The sequence below is a fragment of the Oncorhynchus clarkii genome, chromosome 18 (genome assembly GCF_045791955.1).
Source record: "Oncorhynchus clarkii lewisi isolate Uvic-CL-2024 chromosome 18, UVic_Ocla_1.0, whole genome shotgun sequence".
Classification (NCBI taxonomy): Eukaryota; Metazoa; Chordata; class Actinopteri; order Salmoniformes; family Salmonidae; genus Oncorhynchus; species Oncorhynchus clarkii.
Window position 1 is genome coordinate 17,445,861 of NC_092164.1, and position 15,178 is coordinate 17,461,038.

At 44.6% G+C, this 15,178-nt stretch overlaps 3 protein-coding genes across 3 annotated transcripts; 1 reads left to right on the top strand and 2 right to left on the bottom strand.

Annotated features, from left to right (window-relative positions):
* Positions 1-413: 413 nt before the first annotated feature.
* On the top strand, positions 414-1,191 carry LOC139372483 (cocaine- and amphetamine-regulated transcript protein-like). The gene is made up of 3 exons (XM_071112204.1): positions 414-548; positions 688-771; positions 1,084-1,191. Exons 1-3 carry the CDS (start codon positions 414-416, stop codon positions 1,189-1,191), a joined length of 327 nt encoding a protein of 108 aa, XP_070968305.1.
* A 1,454-nt stretch (positions 1,192-2,645) lies between these two features.
* On the bottom strand, positions 2,646-8,993 carry LOC139372484 (rab GTPase-activating protein 1-like). Its single transcript, XM_071112205.1, has 9 exons — positions 8,745-8,993; positions 7,619-7,678; positions 7,190-7,300; positions 6,689-6,793; positions 6,166-6,249; positions 5,948-6,019; positions 3,625-3,688; positions 3,422-3,585; positions 2,646-3,288 (listed from the first exon to the last, which is right to left on the bottom strand). The coding sequence occupies exons 1-9, from the start codon at positions 8,853-8,855 to the stop codon at positions 3,010-3,012; spliced, it is 1,050 nt and encodes a 349-aa protein (XP_070968306.1). The 5' UTR covers positions 8,856-8,993; the 3' UTR covers positions 2,646-3,009.
* Positions 8,994-12,352: 3,359 nt separating this feature from the next.
* LOC139372486 (protein FAM163A-like) lies at positions 12,353-13,236 on the bottom strand. The gene is made up of 3 exons (XM_071112206.1): positions 13,144-13,236; positions 12,869-13,060; positions 12,353-12,734 (listed from the first exon to the last, which is right to left on the bottom strand). The coding sequence occupies exons 1-3, from the start codon at positions 13,234-13,236 to the stop codon at positions 12,459-12,461; spliced, it is 561 nt and encodes a 186-aa protein (XP_070968307.1). The 3' UTR covers positions 12,353-12,458.
* Positions 13,237-15,178: the final 1,942 nt, after the last annotated feature.

A 15,178-nucleotide genomic window follows, 5' to 3' on the forward strand; every position in this document is an offset into this window, starting at 1 on the left:
CCTGGATCAAATGAGCAAATGAGAGGTTAGGCATACACACACACACCCAAGAGGAAATTGGATGCTGATTAAAGATTGGTCTCAACAGCCAGGGGCTGTGACCTGGGATTATTGGAAAGAGGTGAACAGAGGTGTTCTATCAGACAACGCCTCTCCATCACAACATCCTCTGGCGCGTGTATGTGCGTGCGTATGACCCTCTCCGGTCAGTGGTTACCTCTGTCGCTCCGCTCATGTCAGTGGTCATACATTTTACAGTAGCTGTATGACGTCAGCAAACGCTATAAAATCAAGCCATCGCGTCTATCACCCCGAATCATAGCCCACTTCACCGGCCCAGTGTTCACCAAGCCCCTGCTAACCACCTGCAGAGGCCCCGCTGTATCTCCATCCCTTCTGGTTGTTTCAGCACCATGGCCAGCATTCTACTGCTTTTCCTCGCCGCCTCCTGCTGCGCATGTCTCTGTCTCGCTGACGGCGACACCTCGTTGGAGTTTGAGACTCGCGCTCTAGAGTTCCCCCACAAATCACAAGAAGAGAAGGATCTGGTAAGTTTAAATTGTTTTATGTTTGTGAAGTTGTTTGGTTTGTCAATGTGTTAGTTTAGTCGATTCATCCCTATCTTTGTAATTGTTTTCTAGCTACATCTATAGAAGTCTATCATTTTTGTTTTTCTCTGTCATGTAGATTGAAGCTTTGCAAGAAGTTCTGGAGAAACTGAAGAACAAACAGATGCCGTTATCAGAAAAGAAGCTCGGCTGGCTGCCGTCGGTAAGAGTAGACCTGATCAACCATTTTAAAGTGGTTAAAGTCCTATTATCAACAGTTTTTAAGTAGTTTGCCTGTCTGTATCATGCATTTTACTTATTCATTGAGTCTAGTCGTATATTGCGTTTCAAATGGTTAAAACGGGACTTTCGATGAAGGTTCTCAATTGACCGTGTTTAAAAAATATATAATTTAGGCTTTGCTAGGATTAATCTGGTTCTGGGAAACCGGTGTAGATGTTTCAGAACCCCATAGTCTGGAGACAGATGCCACCATCATCATAATTCAATTAATAAACAAACGGTTTGTTTCCAGTGTGACGCAGGCGAGCAGTGCGCTGTTCGCAAGGGTGCGCGTGTCGGAACGCTGTGCGGATGTCCGCGTGGGACGACCTGCAACTTCTATGTCCTCAAGTGTTTGTAAGAAGAGAAGAAGAGAACATGATAAACAGTGTAGGTAGGGGAGCAGAGAGAAATAGGAGAGAGAGACCAGAAGCTTTTTCCTCATTCTGTGGATCACATTCAGATGTGGAACGTTCAGACAGAAATATTGTATGTTGAACAGACATGTCTCTATCTGACATGTAAAGTAAATAGGAATCATATCAGCTTTACTTTCAGTATGTTGCCCTCTCCTGTCCTGAACGGGACCCTGGTGTGTAATGGAGGGTTTGTTGTCTAACATAAAGGTGGTATCTCAAATATCAATCTATTCCCTATAATGCACTATTTTGGCTAGTCCTATGTGTCAGTCCTATGTTGCTTCGGTCAAAAGTATTGCACTTTATAGGGAATAGGGTGTCATTTAAGACACTACCCAACTTGTTCCCTTCATCTGTGCTCTCTGCTGTCTCGTCTATTTTGACTAAGTACAAAGAAATTCAATGTGATTAATAAAGTCCTTGATTTACAGTTTTGTTTTGTATCACTTCAGTGCAATTTTAACAAGTATGTGGTACCTTTTCACTACTCTTAGTACAAAACTCAAAACAGATCACCAAAAAGGCAGTTATTTCAAAACTTTAAGCACATTTTCAATTGACTAAGTATTTCACAACCAAAATCATACAGTCACATTTTCACCACACTTGATCAGTGTTTCATCTGGAAATACATGTTCACATAACATAACTGCCATGCACAATACGATGCTCACTTTTGATATGTTTCTCTTCTCTTTTCTTAAAAGACCATTTACTATTACTTAATCAGACTGCTCTAAATTGATGATCACGTATATGTTTGGTAAACCTATACATTACACAACTAGGTCTCACAGTCTCACGTCATAACTACACGTTCATCCATGTTTCTCAAATTTCAAATTTCGAAGTTGTTGCAAACGGCAAATTTCTAAATGTTTAAGGTTAAGTTTAGACATTAACTCCGAAATCCTAAGGTTGGGCATTAACTCCAAATGGTTAAGGTAAGGGTTAAGGTTTGGGATAGGCTTAAAACAACTATCTCAAAAACAACTTTCTATCGCTGGATTCAAACTTCCAAAATTTGGAATCAGAGGCAGATGCTTCTGAAAATCACAACCTACTTGAAGGTAACAGCGTTCATCGTTGCTCCTAGTGGTCGATTTCCACATCACCTCTGGACGTCCTCAGATATGCATGGACGTCGAATACTGACTTGTATCCCGGGTGACCTGGCTGACTTTACATGTCAACTGGTTTGTCTGCTACAGATTTTGATAACTACTTAATGAAAATGTCTGTAAATGTAGAAACATAAAAAGTATGGATATATACTTGAATGTACTACAATGATGACTATTGATTTTACTTCACTGTAAGTTAAAAAGAAAATCTGATATTGACAAGATCAGAGATGTACTGTATGTAACAAATCAAATCAAAAAATGAATGCACAATGAAAGGTTTTGAATGAAGGACTGGGTGCCATACAAGTAATACCAGTTTGGAGTTTTGTTTAAAGAGTTGGGTGTGCGTGTGTGTGTGTGTGTGCGTGCGTGCGTGTGTGTGTGTGTGCATGCAGACAGGAGTGTTAGCATTGGGATGTATGGTTTGATCATTGGATTCAGTTATTTACACGCTTTAGGTACAACACAATGCAGCCAAAGCAATACATAAAACATACAATTCCTGCATCAATAATAAAATATTGAAAATAAAAAATGACAATAACAAATAAAACCAAAATAGGGACTAGAATGCAGAAACAAACAGTCACCAATAGACATGTATAATCATTCCAATACATGTTATCTATACTCTCAGTATGTCCTCTTGCTGTTTCTCCCCCTCCCTTCCATCTCTCTGTCAGACGTCTCCCCCCGGTCGTTCCTGGGGGCCCATGATAGTCTCCTGGAGCTCCAGGCTGAGAGGGGGAGGCCATGGAGAGAACGCCCCATTGCTGAGGCTCTCCCACTGGGTAGGCTGCTGCTCTGCAGACCCCCTCCGGCTGACCGTATGGAGCTCACAGTCTTACTGAGCCAGCTGTTCCTAGCTGTCTGGAGATCACGTTGCAGCACCCCCTTCTGGTGTTCCAGCTCCTAAACAGGGGACAACACAACACAACACATCATATGTCACTGTGGAGTGTGTACTGTCCACAAAAGAGTGTGTAGTGTGCACTATGAAGTGTGTAGTGTGCATAATGAAGTGTGTAGTGTGCTCTGAGCTGACCTGGATCTTGCACTTGGCCTCCACCATCTGTAGTTTAGTCTGGGCCAGCTCCTTCTCCAGCTCTGTGACCTGGTCACTCAGACACACCTTCTCCTGGTCTTGTTCCCTGGTACCAGTCGTCTGCTGGTCTGGTTCTGTTTCCTGGTCTCTCTGCTGGCCTGGTTCTCTGGTGCTGATACTTCTCTGGTACGGGGCTGTGGAACCGAAGCCTTCCATAACAAGAGAATCTAGAGCCTGTCGGCAGCGAGAACATGCCAGCACAGCATTCTAAGAGAGGGAGGAGAGGGGTGGGAGGGGTTTGATGAGAGAGTTCAAAAGTGTTTTATTATGGACATGTACAGTGGGGCAAAAAAGTATTTAGTCAGCCACCAATTGTGCAAGTTCTCCCACTTAAAAAGATGAGAGAGGCCTGTAATTTTCATCATAGGCACACTTCAACTATGACAGACAAAATGAGAAAAAAAATCCAGAAAATCACATTGTAGGATTTTTAATGTATTTATTTGCAAATTATGGTGAAAAATAAGTATTTGGTCACCTACAAACAAGCAGGCTCTCACAGACCTGTAACTTCTTCTTTAAGAGGCTCCTCTGTCCTCCACTCGTTACCTGTATTAATGGCACCTGTTTGAACTTGTTATCAGTATAAAAGACACCTGTCCACAACCTCAAACAGTCACACTCCAAACTCCACTATGGCCAAGACCAAAGAGCTGTCAAAGGACACCAGAAACAAAATTGTAGACCTGCACCAGGCTGGGAAGACTGAATCTGCAATAGGTAAGCAGCTTGGTTTGAAGAAATCAACTGTGGGAGCAATTATTAGGAAATGGAAGACATACAAGACCACTGATAATCTCCCTCAATCTGGGGCTCCACACAAGATCTTCCCATCTTCAAAATGATCACAAGAACGGTGAGCAAAAATCCCAGAACCACACGGGGGGACCTAGTGAATGACCTGCAGAGAGCTGGGACCAAAGTAACAAAGCCTACCATGAGTAACACACTAAGCCGCCAGGGACTCAAATCCTGCAGTGCCAGACGTGTCCCCCTGCTTAAGCCAGTACATGTCCAGGCCCGTCTGAAGTTTGCTAGAGAGCATTTGGATGATCCAGAAGAAGATTGGGAGAATGTCATATGGTCAGATGAAACCAAAATATAACTTTTTGGTAAAAACTCAACTCGTCGTATTTGGAGGACAAAGAATGCTGAGTTGCATTCAAAGAACACCATATCTACTGTGAAGCATGGGGGTGGAAACATCATGCTTTGGGGCTGTTTTTATGCAAAGGGACCAGGACGACTGATCTGTGTAAAGGAAAGAATGAATGCGGCCATGTATCGTGAGATTTTGAGTGAAAACCTCCTTCCATCAGCAAGGGCATTGAAGATGAAACGTGGCTGGGTCTTTCAGCATGACAATGATCCCAAACACACCGCCCGGGCAATGAAGGAGTGGCTTCGTAAGAAGCATTTCAAGGTCCTGGAGTGGCCTAGCCAGTCTCCAGATCTCAACCCCATAGAAAATCTTTGGAGGGAGTTGAAAGTCCGTGTTGCCCAGCAACAGCCCCAAAACATCACTGCTCTAGAGGAGATCTGCATGGAGGAATGGGCCAAAATTCCAGCAACAGTGTGTGAAAACCTTGTGAAGACTTACAGAAAACGTTTGACCTCTGTCATTGCCAACAAAGGGTATATAACAAAGTATTGAGATAAACTTTTGTTATTGACCAAATACTTATTTTCCACCATAATTTGCAAATAAATTCATAAAAAATCCTACAATGAGGCCTCCCGGATGGCGCAGTGGTTAAGGGCGCTGTACTGCAGCGCTAGCTGTGCTATCAGAGACTCTGGGTTTGCGCCCAGGCTCTGTCAAAACCGTCCGCGACCGGGAGGTCCGTGGGGCGACGCACAATTGGCCTCGCGTCGTCCGGGTTTGTGAGGGTTTGGCCGTTAGGGATATCCTTGTCTCATTGCGCACCAGCGACTCCTGTGGTGGGCCGGGCGCAGTGCGCGCTAACCAAGGTTGCCAGGTGCACAGTGTTTCCTCCGACACATTGGTGTGGCTGGCTTCCGGTTTGGATGCGCGCTGTGTTAAGAAGCAGTGCGGCTTGGTTGGGTTGTGTATCGGAGGACACATGACTTTCGGCCTTCGTCTCTCCCGAGCCCGTACGGGAGTTGTAGCGATGAGACAAGATAGTAGCTACTAAAAAACAATTGGATACAACGAAATTGGGGAGAAAAAGGGTAAAAAAAATGTAACTTTAAAAAATCCTACAATGTGATTTTGTGATTTTTTTTTTCTCATTTCGTCTGTCATAGTTGAAGAGTACCTATGATGAAAATTACAGGCCTCTCTCATCTTTTTAAGTGGGAGAACTTGCACAATTGGTGGCTGACTAAATACTTGTTTGCCCCACTGTAGAGGAAGGGGTGATATCCATTCAGAACAAATTATATCATCAAACTGTGTGATTGTCAACCTGTGACATCATCAGACAGTGCCATATACATCCTCACCCTGAGTTTGTCCAGGTCCTCTCTGTGGGCCGCCTGCTGCCTCTCCACCCGACTGGTCAGCTGGGAACAGATCTGACAGACAGAGGAAGCAATATAGCATTAGGCTTGTGTGTGTGTGTGTGTGTGTGTGTGTGTGTGTGTGTGTGTGTGTGTGTGTGTGTGTGTGTGTGTGTGTGTGTGTGTGTGTGTGTGTGTGTGTGTGTGTGTGTGTGTTGTACCTGTTTGTAGTCTGAGATGATGCCTGAGCTCCTTTTCACCTCTGGTTCAGCCTTGTCCAGCTTTGCCCTTAACACCTCCTTCAACTGTGAAACGGCAAATACATGTCCATAAATATAATATTACATTATTACCATAAATAGAACACAATATTACATCACTACCATAAATAGAATACAGTATGACATTATTACCATAAATATAATATTACATTATTACCATAAATAGAACACAGTATTACATTATTACCATAAATATAATATTACATTATTACCATAAATAGAACACAATATTACATCACTACCATAAATAGAATACAATATTACATTATTACCCATAAATAGAATACAGTATGACATTATTACCATAAATATAATATAATATTACATTATTACCATAAATAGAACACAATATTACATTATTACCATAAATATAATAAAATATTACATTATTACCCAAATTAGAATATAATATTGCATTGTTACCATACATCGAAGTATGGATGGATAGAATAGAAGAGATTACCTGAGCAGCCTCCTCCTCCTTCCCTCTCTTCTCCTCCTCTGCATTCTTTAATCTCTTTCTGGTCTTCAGCAGCTCTTTGGTCAGCTCATTCACTCTGTCCTCCGCCTGTGGGCCCACCAACATTCATTCATTCAGTCTGTCTGTCTGTCTGTCTGTCTGTCTGTCTGTCTGTCTGGTCTGGTCTGGTCTGGTCTGGTCTGGTCTGGTCCGGTCCGGTCCGGTCCTGTCCTGTCTGTCTACACAAGTGCCTATGGGGACAGCCGAACAACCCCTTTAGAACCCTTTTTTCTAAGAGTGTAGGAAATGTTATTGTCCATAGGGAATGAGGTAGTAAACTAGGGGAAGTGCCTACAGTTAGAGGGCTCGGGGAGTGCCTAGGAGGTAGGGGGCTAGGGGGAGTGACTATGAGCCAGGGGAATAGGGTGAGTGACTAGGAAGTAGGGGGCTAGGGGTTGATGTGGGGTTGATGTGGGGTTGATGTGGGGTAGGTGAGTGGTGTACCTGATCCAGGTCAGTCCTCAGGGAGATCTTGCTGGTGATCAGTCTGTGGGCCAGAACATCATTCTCCTGCTCCAGACGCAGACTGGCCTGCTGCAGCTGACGGTTCTCCCTCTGCAGGAACACACAGAACAGAGAACACAAAGTCAGGTTCTACCTCCATAGAATGCACAGAATATGGAGCACAGTTAGGTTCTCCCTATAGATTGCTATAGAATGTGGCACACCCATTCCGGTGGGTTTGGGGGGTGGAGAGAGTGCTGGTTTTGGGTGTAAAGGGGGTGCATGGCGGTGCTGACTGTTTAAGTGGGGGAGGGGAGTGGTGATAGTGGGTGGGGTTCTGCTGTATTGTTGGGTGGAGGTGGGAGGGAGGGAGGGAGGGCGGGGGGGGTAGGTTTAATACGCATCAAAGTGTTAACGGTTTGGTCCTACCTGGTATCTATCTACGTGGTCATCCTGTTTTTGCGTCTGGTTCTCTCTCGGCGTGGCCTTCTTACTGGGAACCTGTAGAACAACAACAGTCAAGGTTGAGTGAGAGAACGGTCCACAGGCTCAGCATACATAAACAACAGCTAAGTTTGATTGAGAGAAAGTTAAATCACACAAACAGAGAGAGAGAGAGAGCAGAAGTAGGCTGACCCACAAAGAATTTGAAAACAAATCCAATGTTGATAATCTCCCATATCTACTGGGTGAAAAACCACAGTGTGCCATCACAGCAGCCAGATTTGTGACCTGTTGCCACAAGAAAAGGGCAACCAGTGAATAACAAGCATCATTGTAAATACAACCCGTATTTATGTTTATTTATTTTCCCTTTTGTACTTGAACTGTTTGCACATCGTTACAAAAATGTAATAATATGTTTTGGAAAAGATGAAAGAAAATAGTCTTCAAATGTAACAGTCAAGCCTCCTGAAAAGATAACAAGTTCAACCTTTACACCTGGTGCAAATGCTTAGTAACCCTGGTCCTTGTTGTGAATGTCATGCCCTAGAGCAGGGGAGATGGTACAGGAGTTTAGTCTGCACGGCCACTAGAGGGGGGTGTTGCTGTTGTTGTTGTTTGCCCTAGAGCAGGGGAGATGGTACAGGAGTTTAGTCTGCACGGCCACTAGAGGGGGGTGTTGCTGTTGTTGTTGTTTGCCTTAGAGCAGGGGAGATGGTACAGGAGTTTAGTCTGCACGGCCACTAGAGGGGGGTGTTGCTGTTGTTGTTGTTTGCCTTAGAGCAGGGGAGATGGTACAGGAGTTTAGTCTGCACGGCCACTAGAGGGGGTTGTTGCTGTTATTGTTGTTTGATCACATGCTCTATGACACAGCAGCAATTGTGTTATGGTTGTAGAATGGTTGTGGTCTTACCGTGTGTTTGGGATTGTTGTATAATGGTTGTGGTCTTACCGTGTGTTTGGGTATGGTTGTAGAATGGTTGTGGTCTTACCGTGTGTTTGGGATTGTTGTATAATGGTTGTGGTCTTACCGTGTGTTTGGGTATGGTTGAATAATGGTTGTGGTCTTACCGTGTGTTTGGGTATGGTTGTTTAATGGTTGTGGTCTCACCGTGTGTTTGGGTATAGACTCGGCCATCAGGCAGGCCAGTATCTCCTCCTCGGTCATCTGGTCTATGATGTGGGTGTCATATGCCACCCTGATAGACACTTCTTCCATCATCCTGACACACACACACACACACACACACACACACACACACACACACACACAGCTGGAGGATGCAGGTCTCTGCTCTGAGGTAAGTGAACCCCAGCAGGAGAGAGAAGCTCCAAATAATTAGTTGGTCAGAATTCCAACAGGTGTTCCAGTCACACAGGTAAACTCCTTCACACAGGTAAACTCCACACAGGTAAACCTCCTTCACACAGGTAAACCTCCTTCACACAGGTAAACCTCCTTCACACAGGTAAACTCCTTCACACAGGTAAACTCCTTCACACAGGTAATCTCCTTCACACAGGTAAACTCCTTCACACAGGTAAACTCCAGTAGCAGAAAGGCACGTGTTGATACACAGCTGAGCTCCCTCTAACAGGTGAACTCCAACAGAGGTAGTAACTCCCAGTCAGTCAGATATACACAGGTCAACACCCCGAGACAGGTGAACTCCAGCAGGTCATAGACGGTACCTGTTAAAAACCTGGTGAGCTTCAACAACAGCTGAAAGCCAGGTAAACTACCTCAGGTAGTCCAAAGGTTAAGTCCAAGGGTGTAGTCCAACATGTGTATGAAACACACAGACACACTCTAGCTAGCAGGCAGGTACAGCAGTGGACTACACACACAGACACACTCTAGCTAGCAGGCAGGTACAGCAGTGGACTACACACACACAGAAACACATACAAATGAAGAGGTACAGGTTTGACAGGGTTTATATATACGAGATGTGTGACACAGACACACCTACTGTTGTCCTCCCTTTCTTATTCTCTTCACCCTCCTCTCATTCCCTCTCTATTGCTCCCCTGTAAAGAGATTCACCCTCCTCTCATTCCCTCTCTATTGCTCCCCTGTAAAGAGATTCACCCTCCTCTCATTCCCTCTCTATTGCTCCCCTGTAAAGAGATTCACCCTCCTCTCATTCCCTCTCTATTGCTCCCCTGTAAAGAGATTCACACTCCTCCACCCTGAAACCCCCCAACCCAGTCAACAAACACACACACACACACACACACACACACACACACACACACACACACACACACACACACACACACACACACACACACACACACACACACACACACACACATTTTAATGATGCCCTGGTGTTGTCAACTGAGAGGTAAGAAGGTTCATGCTGTTCTATGCCTGGTATTTAGGATATTTACCCTGGAGTGTTTAGCGTGTGTGTGTGGTGTGTGTGCGTGGTGTGTGTGTGTGGTGTGTGTGTGCACGGTGTGTGTGGAGTGTTTGTGTGTGTGCGGTGTGTGGTGTGTGTGTGTGTGTGTGTTTGTGCGGTGTGTGGTGTGTGTGTATGTGTGTGTGTGTGTGTGTGTGCGCGGTGTGTGTGTGCGCGGTGTGTGTGGAGTGTTTGTGTGTGTGCGTGTGCGGTGTGTGGTGTGTTTGTGTGTGTGTGTGCGTGCGTGTGTGCGCGGTGTGTGTGTGCCTCTCCTCACAGTGCTATCGTCTCCAGAAGGCCAGGGCTGAAAGGGGTTTGTCAGGAGTTTAAACTGGTCCTGCCACTACAGTAATACTTACAATACATCTGAACACAACACAGAAGATGCAACCCAAGGGAAACAAAGACCAACACATGAAACCGTCTTTACTCATATTTGACCATTTATGATCCTTTATTCTTATAAAACAGTTCTAATATTACTGTTTTAAAACGGCCTCATCTGGCTCCAGGTTGCAGTGCTGTCTATGTCATTCCATCTGTCAACAGCAGAGTGAGACAGGTGATCCTGAACAAGTCTTGTTCACACAACTCACAGACACAGACACCATACAACTACTTTTAGAGAAGGCCCACAGGACAACCAGGTTGTGTCAAAGCATCATAACACTAGCGTCTAGATTGACATTGTGTCGTTGCTTATTTATATGTATTCGACATATTTCTGAGTCTGCTTTTAATTTGCGGGGCTCAGTTGGTAGAGCATGGTCCTTGCAACAGCAGAGGAGTTGGTTTGATTCCTGGGACCACCCATACGTAATAAAACCACAAATGAATGCACCCAAGTCGCTTTGGATAAAAGTGTCTGCTAAATGGTATATATTATTGGATTCGTTGTTAGTGAAGAAACACAGACGAGTTCAGGCAGATACACATATTGGTTTATCTTCAAAAAGGAACACTGTGCATTAAACGTGGAATTCATCTTCAGAGTTCATTTTAAAGGGAGACTCAGCTACATGACATCATCGTACACCACGGGTCAACTTCCTGTTGAGAGACATCATCAACAACAAAATTCCAATCTGTCACTGGCTCTTCCCAATATGGGCATGTCTCAACGAACAGTGCAAATAGTCTGTAAGCAGGAAGTTGCCCTGCTGTGAATGATGATGTCATTTTTAATAGAAATAGTCCACCTTTAACAGAAAAAATATATATATTATAGAATTAGTGAATTCAATATTAAAGTTACCTTCATTGCCACACTACAGGCTGCAGTGTCTTTGTGTGAGTGTGTGACTACATAGCAGTGAACACAAACTTTAGATTTTTTTCCCCCAGTAAATCAACACGTGAACAGACAGATGTCCATTTCCCCATCAACTCTCTAACAAAGAATCACAAAAGGAACGGGAAGTGAGGAAGACCAAGATGTGAAGACCACGGCTTTGTCCCAAATGGCATTCTGTTCCCTAGATAGGGCACTACTTTTGACCAGACCCATATGGGCCCTGTATAGGGTATACAGTGCCATTTGGGACATAACCTGTGAGAAAAGTGGAAAGTGCATTGTGTGAAAAGAGTAAAACATCTCTTTTATCAATACTTGTCTATATTATCAAGTGTCATAATGAACAGCTTTTAGTAAGTGTACAGCATCTCTGTTTTGTGTTTTGAAGGACAGGGTAAGGGCTAAGTGAAACATCATAGAATTGGACAAACAGATGCCCTCGTTGGCTAAAATGTTTGTGTGTTTGCATTGTTTTAGCCAGGACTATATATAATGCATCCGGATATCCCCTTACAATAATATATATATTTTTAAATCACGTGTAAAACTGCAAATTTGACATGTGTTTTTTTCCTAAGGGTCAGAGGGGTCAACAAGGGACATACTGCTCCTTTAAACTCTGGAAGACAAAAATACAGCTTTGAGCTTTAGTCGTTGAATGTGATTAGACATTCCAGACGTAAAGCAAACCTACAAACACATATAGCCCTCATGTCAGTCACCTCGTTCACATTATCATCTTTCAGGCAGAGGAGAGAGATGGAGAGAAAAATCTAGAAAAGGAGGGAGAGAAAGACAGATCGAGAGAAAGAGAGAGAGAAACACCAGTGTGTTGCTGTTCCAGTCTATCTTCTCCCATCATTTGTAGTAATCTCCCATAGTCAAACCCAACATCTCCTCCCCTGTAGGGTTTACCAGATGACCAGACCTCCACACCGCTGCACCAGACAAGGGTCCGTCTGTGGTTCTGTCCCGATCAGGAGGCTCCGTCTGTGGGTTCAGTGTGTGTCTCTCTCCCCTGGATGGGTGGTACTCTGGATGTCTCTGGGACTCTTTCCCCTGGGAGAAGGAGTGTTTGTATGAGTGCGTGTGTGACGTCAGTGTGTGTGTGTGTCCATGTGTGTCAAACCGGTGTGCTGTAGGGGCGTCTGTTACTGCAGGGTGTGTTAGGGTAGGTGTCAACGGGGCTATAGTAGCTCAAAGGGGATTGGCCGGGCTGGGTCAAAAAGAAGGGCGCCTGCGGCGTGTCTGACGGGGGCAGTGATTGACACAGTCCGGGGTTGTCATAGTGATACGTATGGAATCCCAGCCGCTCGGTTCCGTTGTGCAGCTCGTCACTAAGTTCTGGGCGTAGCCAGAAGGGGGAGCAGGTGGGGCAGTAGCTGGGGGGAGGGCCCACCTGGAACACACACAATCACCATAGAAATAGAATGATTGAAATAGAATAGAGTCCTTCTATTCTATGTATGAATCAACTGCCTACTGTAGCTCTAGGTTCAGGTCTAGGGTTTTGTGTTAGTGCTGTACTCTAACCTCCAGGGGCTCCAGGCAGAGAGGGGTGACAGCCAGGCTGTCCATCCCAGAGGCGCTGCACGATTTGCAGGCAAAGTGAGCCTGAACCTCCCCTTGAGCATCCCCTTCTCCATCTCTTCCTCCCGTTCCGTCACCTCCTCCAGCCACGGAAGCCAAGTCCACCTCCGACTCATTTTTCTTACAGCAGTAGTACTGGAATTAGTGAAGGGGGGAGGTTTTGTTGGAATCAGTTATTGTTCATGAAAGACTGCAGGTAAAACACACACACAGGTTACCTGGAGCCTGCAGTAGCACAGCACTGCTACAATGCAGAGCAGGATGACTGTGGCGAGAAGTCCTCCACTTATTACTACTGTTCCTGCTGACATTAAACTGGTTACAACTCTCCATCAAACCCTGGAGAGAGAGAGAGAGAGAGAGAGAGAGATAGAGAGACAGAGAGAGACAGAGAGAGAGACAGAGAGAGAGAGAGAGACAGAGAGAGAGAGAGAGAGAGACAGAGAGAGAGAGAGAGAGAGAGAGAGAGAGAGAGAGAGAGAGAGAGAGAGAGAGGAGAGGAGAGGAGAGGAGAGGAGAGGAGAGGAGAGGAGAGGAGAGGAGAGGAGAGGAGAGGAGAGGAGAGGAGAGGAGAGGAGAAAAGAGGAGAGGTGAAAAGAGGAGAGGAGAAAAGAGGAGAGGAGAGGTGAGGAGAGGAGAGGAGAAGAGAGGAGAAGAGAGAAGTGGGGGGGAACTACAGTAGTTAGTTATACTCTATGTTCTTAACTACAACTTGACAGGACATTCAAGGAGTGTAATACTTACGTTCAGCAATGGGTTCAAAGGACCTAAATTAGTTTGGTTGGGAACGAACTATGATCTAAATGAACTAAGGCCAGGGCCCGTGTCTATCTACCATGTGCCTCAGGATAGGATAGCTGATCTAGAATCTGTCCATACAAACTCATCATGAAATAAAAGGCTAAACTGATCCTAGATCAGCACTCCTCCGAGACGCTTTTTTTGTGGATACAGGCCCAGAACTCACATCAGGAGACAGGTAGAGGTGGAAAGGGGAAGGAGGTAGAGAAGGGGGCGGGGTCCTGCGAGGTCTTGGGGGTGGCGGCCTCAAAACCTCTTCTGGTTGGATCTCCTGCCGAAAGATGAGTTGGAAGATAAAACATGGATCTCTTCATCCATGATATCTACATCAGTCTCATATCAGCAGGAGAGAGAGAGAGAAAATTAAAATGATAATTCAATACAAAGAATTTGAAACTATAAAATCAAATATTTATTGTGTGAAAAGCCAAAATGTGCAGTTTTGGCAACCAAATATGTGTCATCCTGCCACAACCTGAGGGACAGCCAGTGAAAAGTGCAAAGTAATGTCGATAATATTTCCCATCTTGTTTTGTTTTGTCTTTCATACCACGTCATGTGTCTTCTCAGTCATGTTGACACTGGTCTACTACCATTGCTTTAATGTATTGTTATTCTCATTAATATTGTTGTTGTAGTTGTTGTTAATGGTAATCCCATGTCCACTACTACTATTATTATTGCTGTTGGTCCCACCATTTATTTATATATAAATATATATATATTTTATATATAAATATACATTTTTATTTTATTTTTATTTTTAGATATGTATACTTTGACAATGTAAGTAATAATGAACTTGCCATGTCAATAAAGTAAATTGAATTGAATTGAATTGAGAGAGAGAGAGAGACAGAGACAGGGAGACCGAGAAAGACAGAGAGAGACAGAGACAGGGAGACAGAGAAAGAGAGACAGAGACAGGGAGACAGAGAAAGAGAGACAGAGACAGGGAGACAGAGAAAGAGAGACAGAGACAGAGAGAGAAGGGGCATTCTACAAATCTGTGTGCGTGCGTGCAGGAGAGGAGAGGAGAGGAGAGGAGAGGAGAGGAGAGGAAAGGAGAGGAGTGGAGAGGAGAGGAGAGGTGAAAAGAGGAGAGGAGAGGAGAGGAGAGGAGAGGAGAAAAGAGGAGAGGTGAAAAGAGGAGAGGAGAAAAGAGGAGAGGAGAGGTGAGGAGAGGAGAGGAGAAGAGAGGAGAAGAGAGAAGTGGGGGGGAACTACAGTAGTTAGTTATACTCTATGTTCTTAACTACAACTTGACAGGACATTCAAGGAGTGTAATACTTACGTTCAGCAATGGGTTCAAAGGACCTAAATTAGTTTGGTTGGGAACGAACTATGATCTAAATGAACTAAGGCCAGGGCCCGTGTCTATCTACCATGTGCCTCAGGATAGGATAGCTGATCTAGAATCTGTCCATACAAACTTATTCATCATGAAATAAA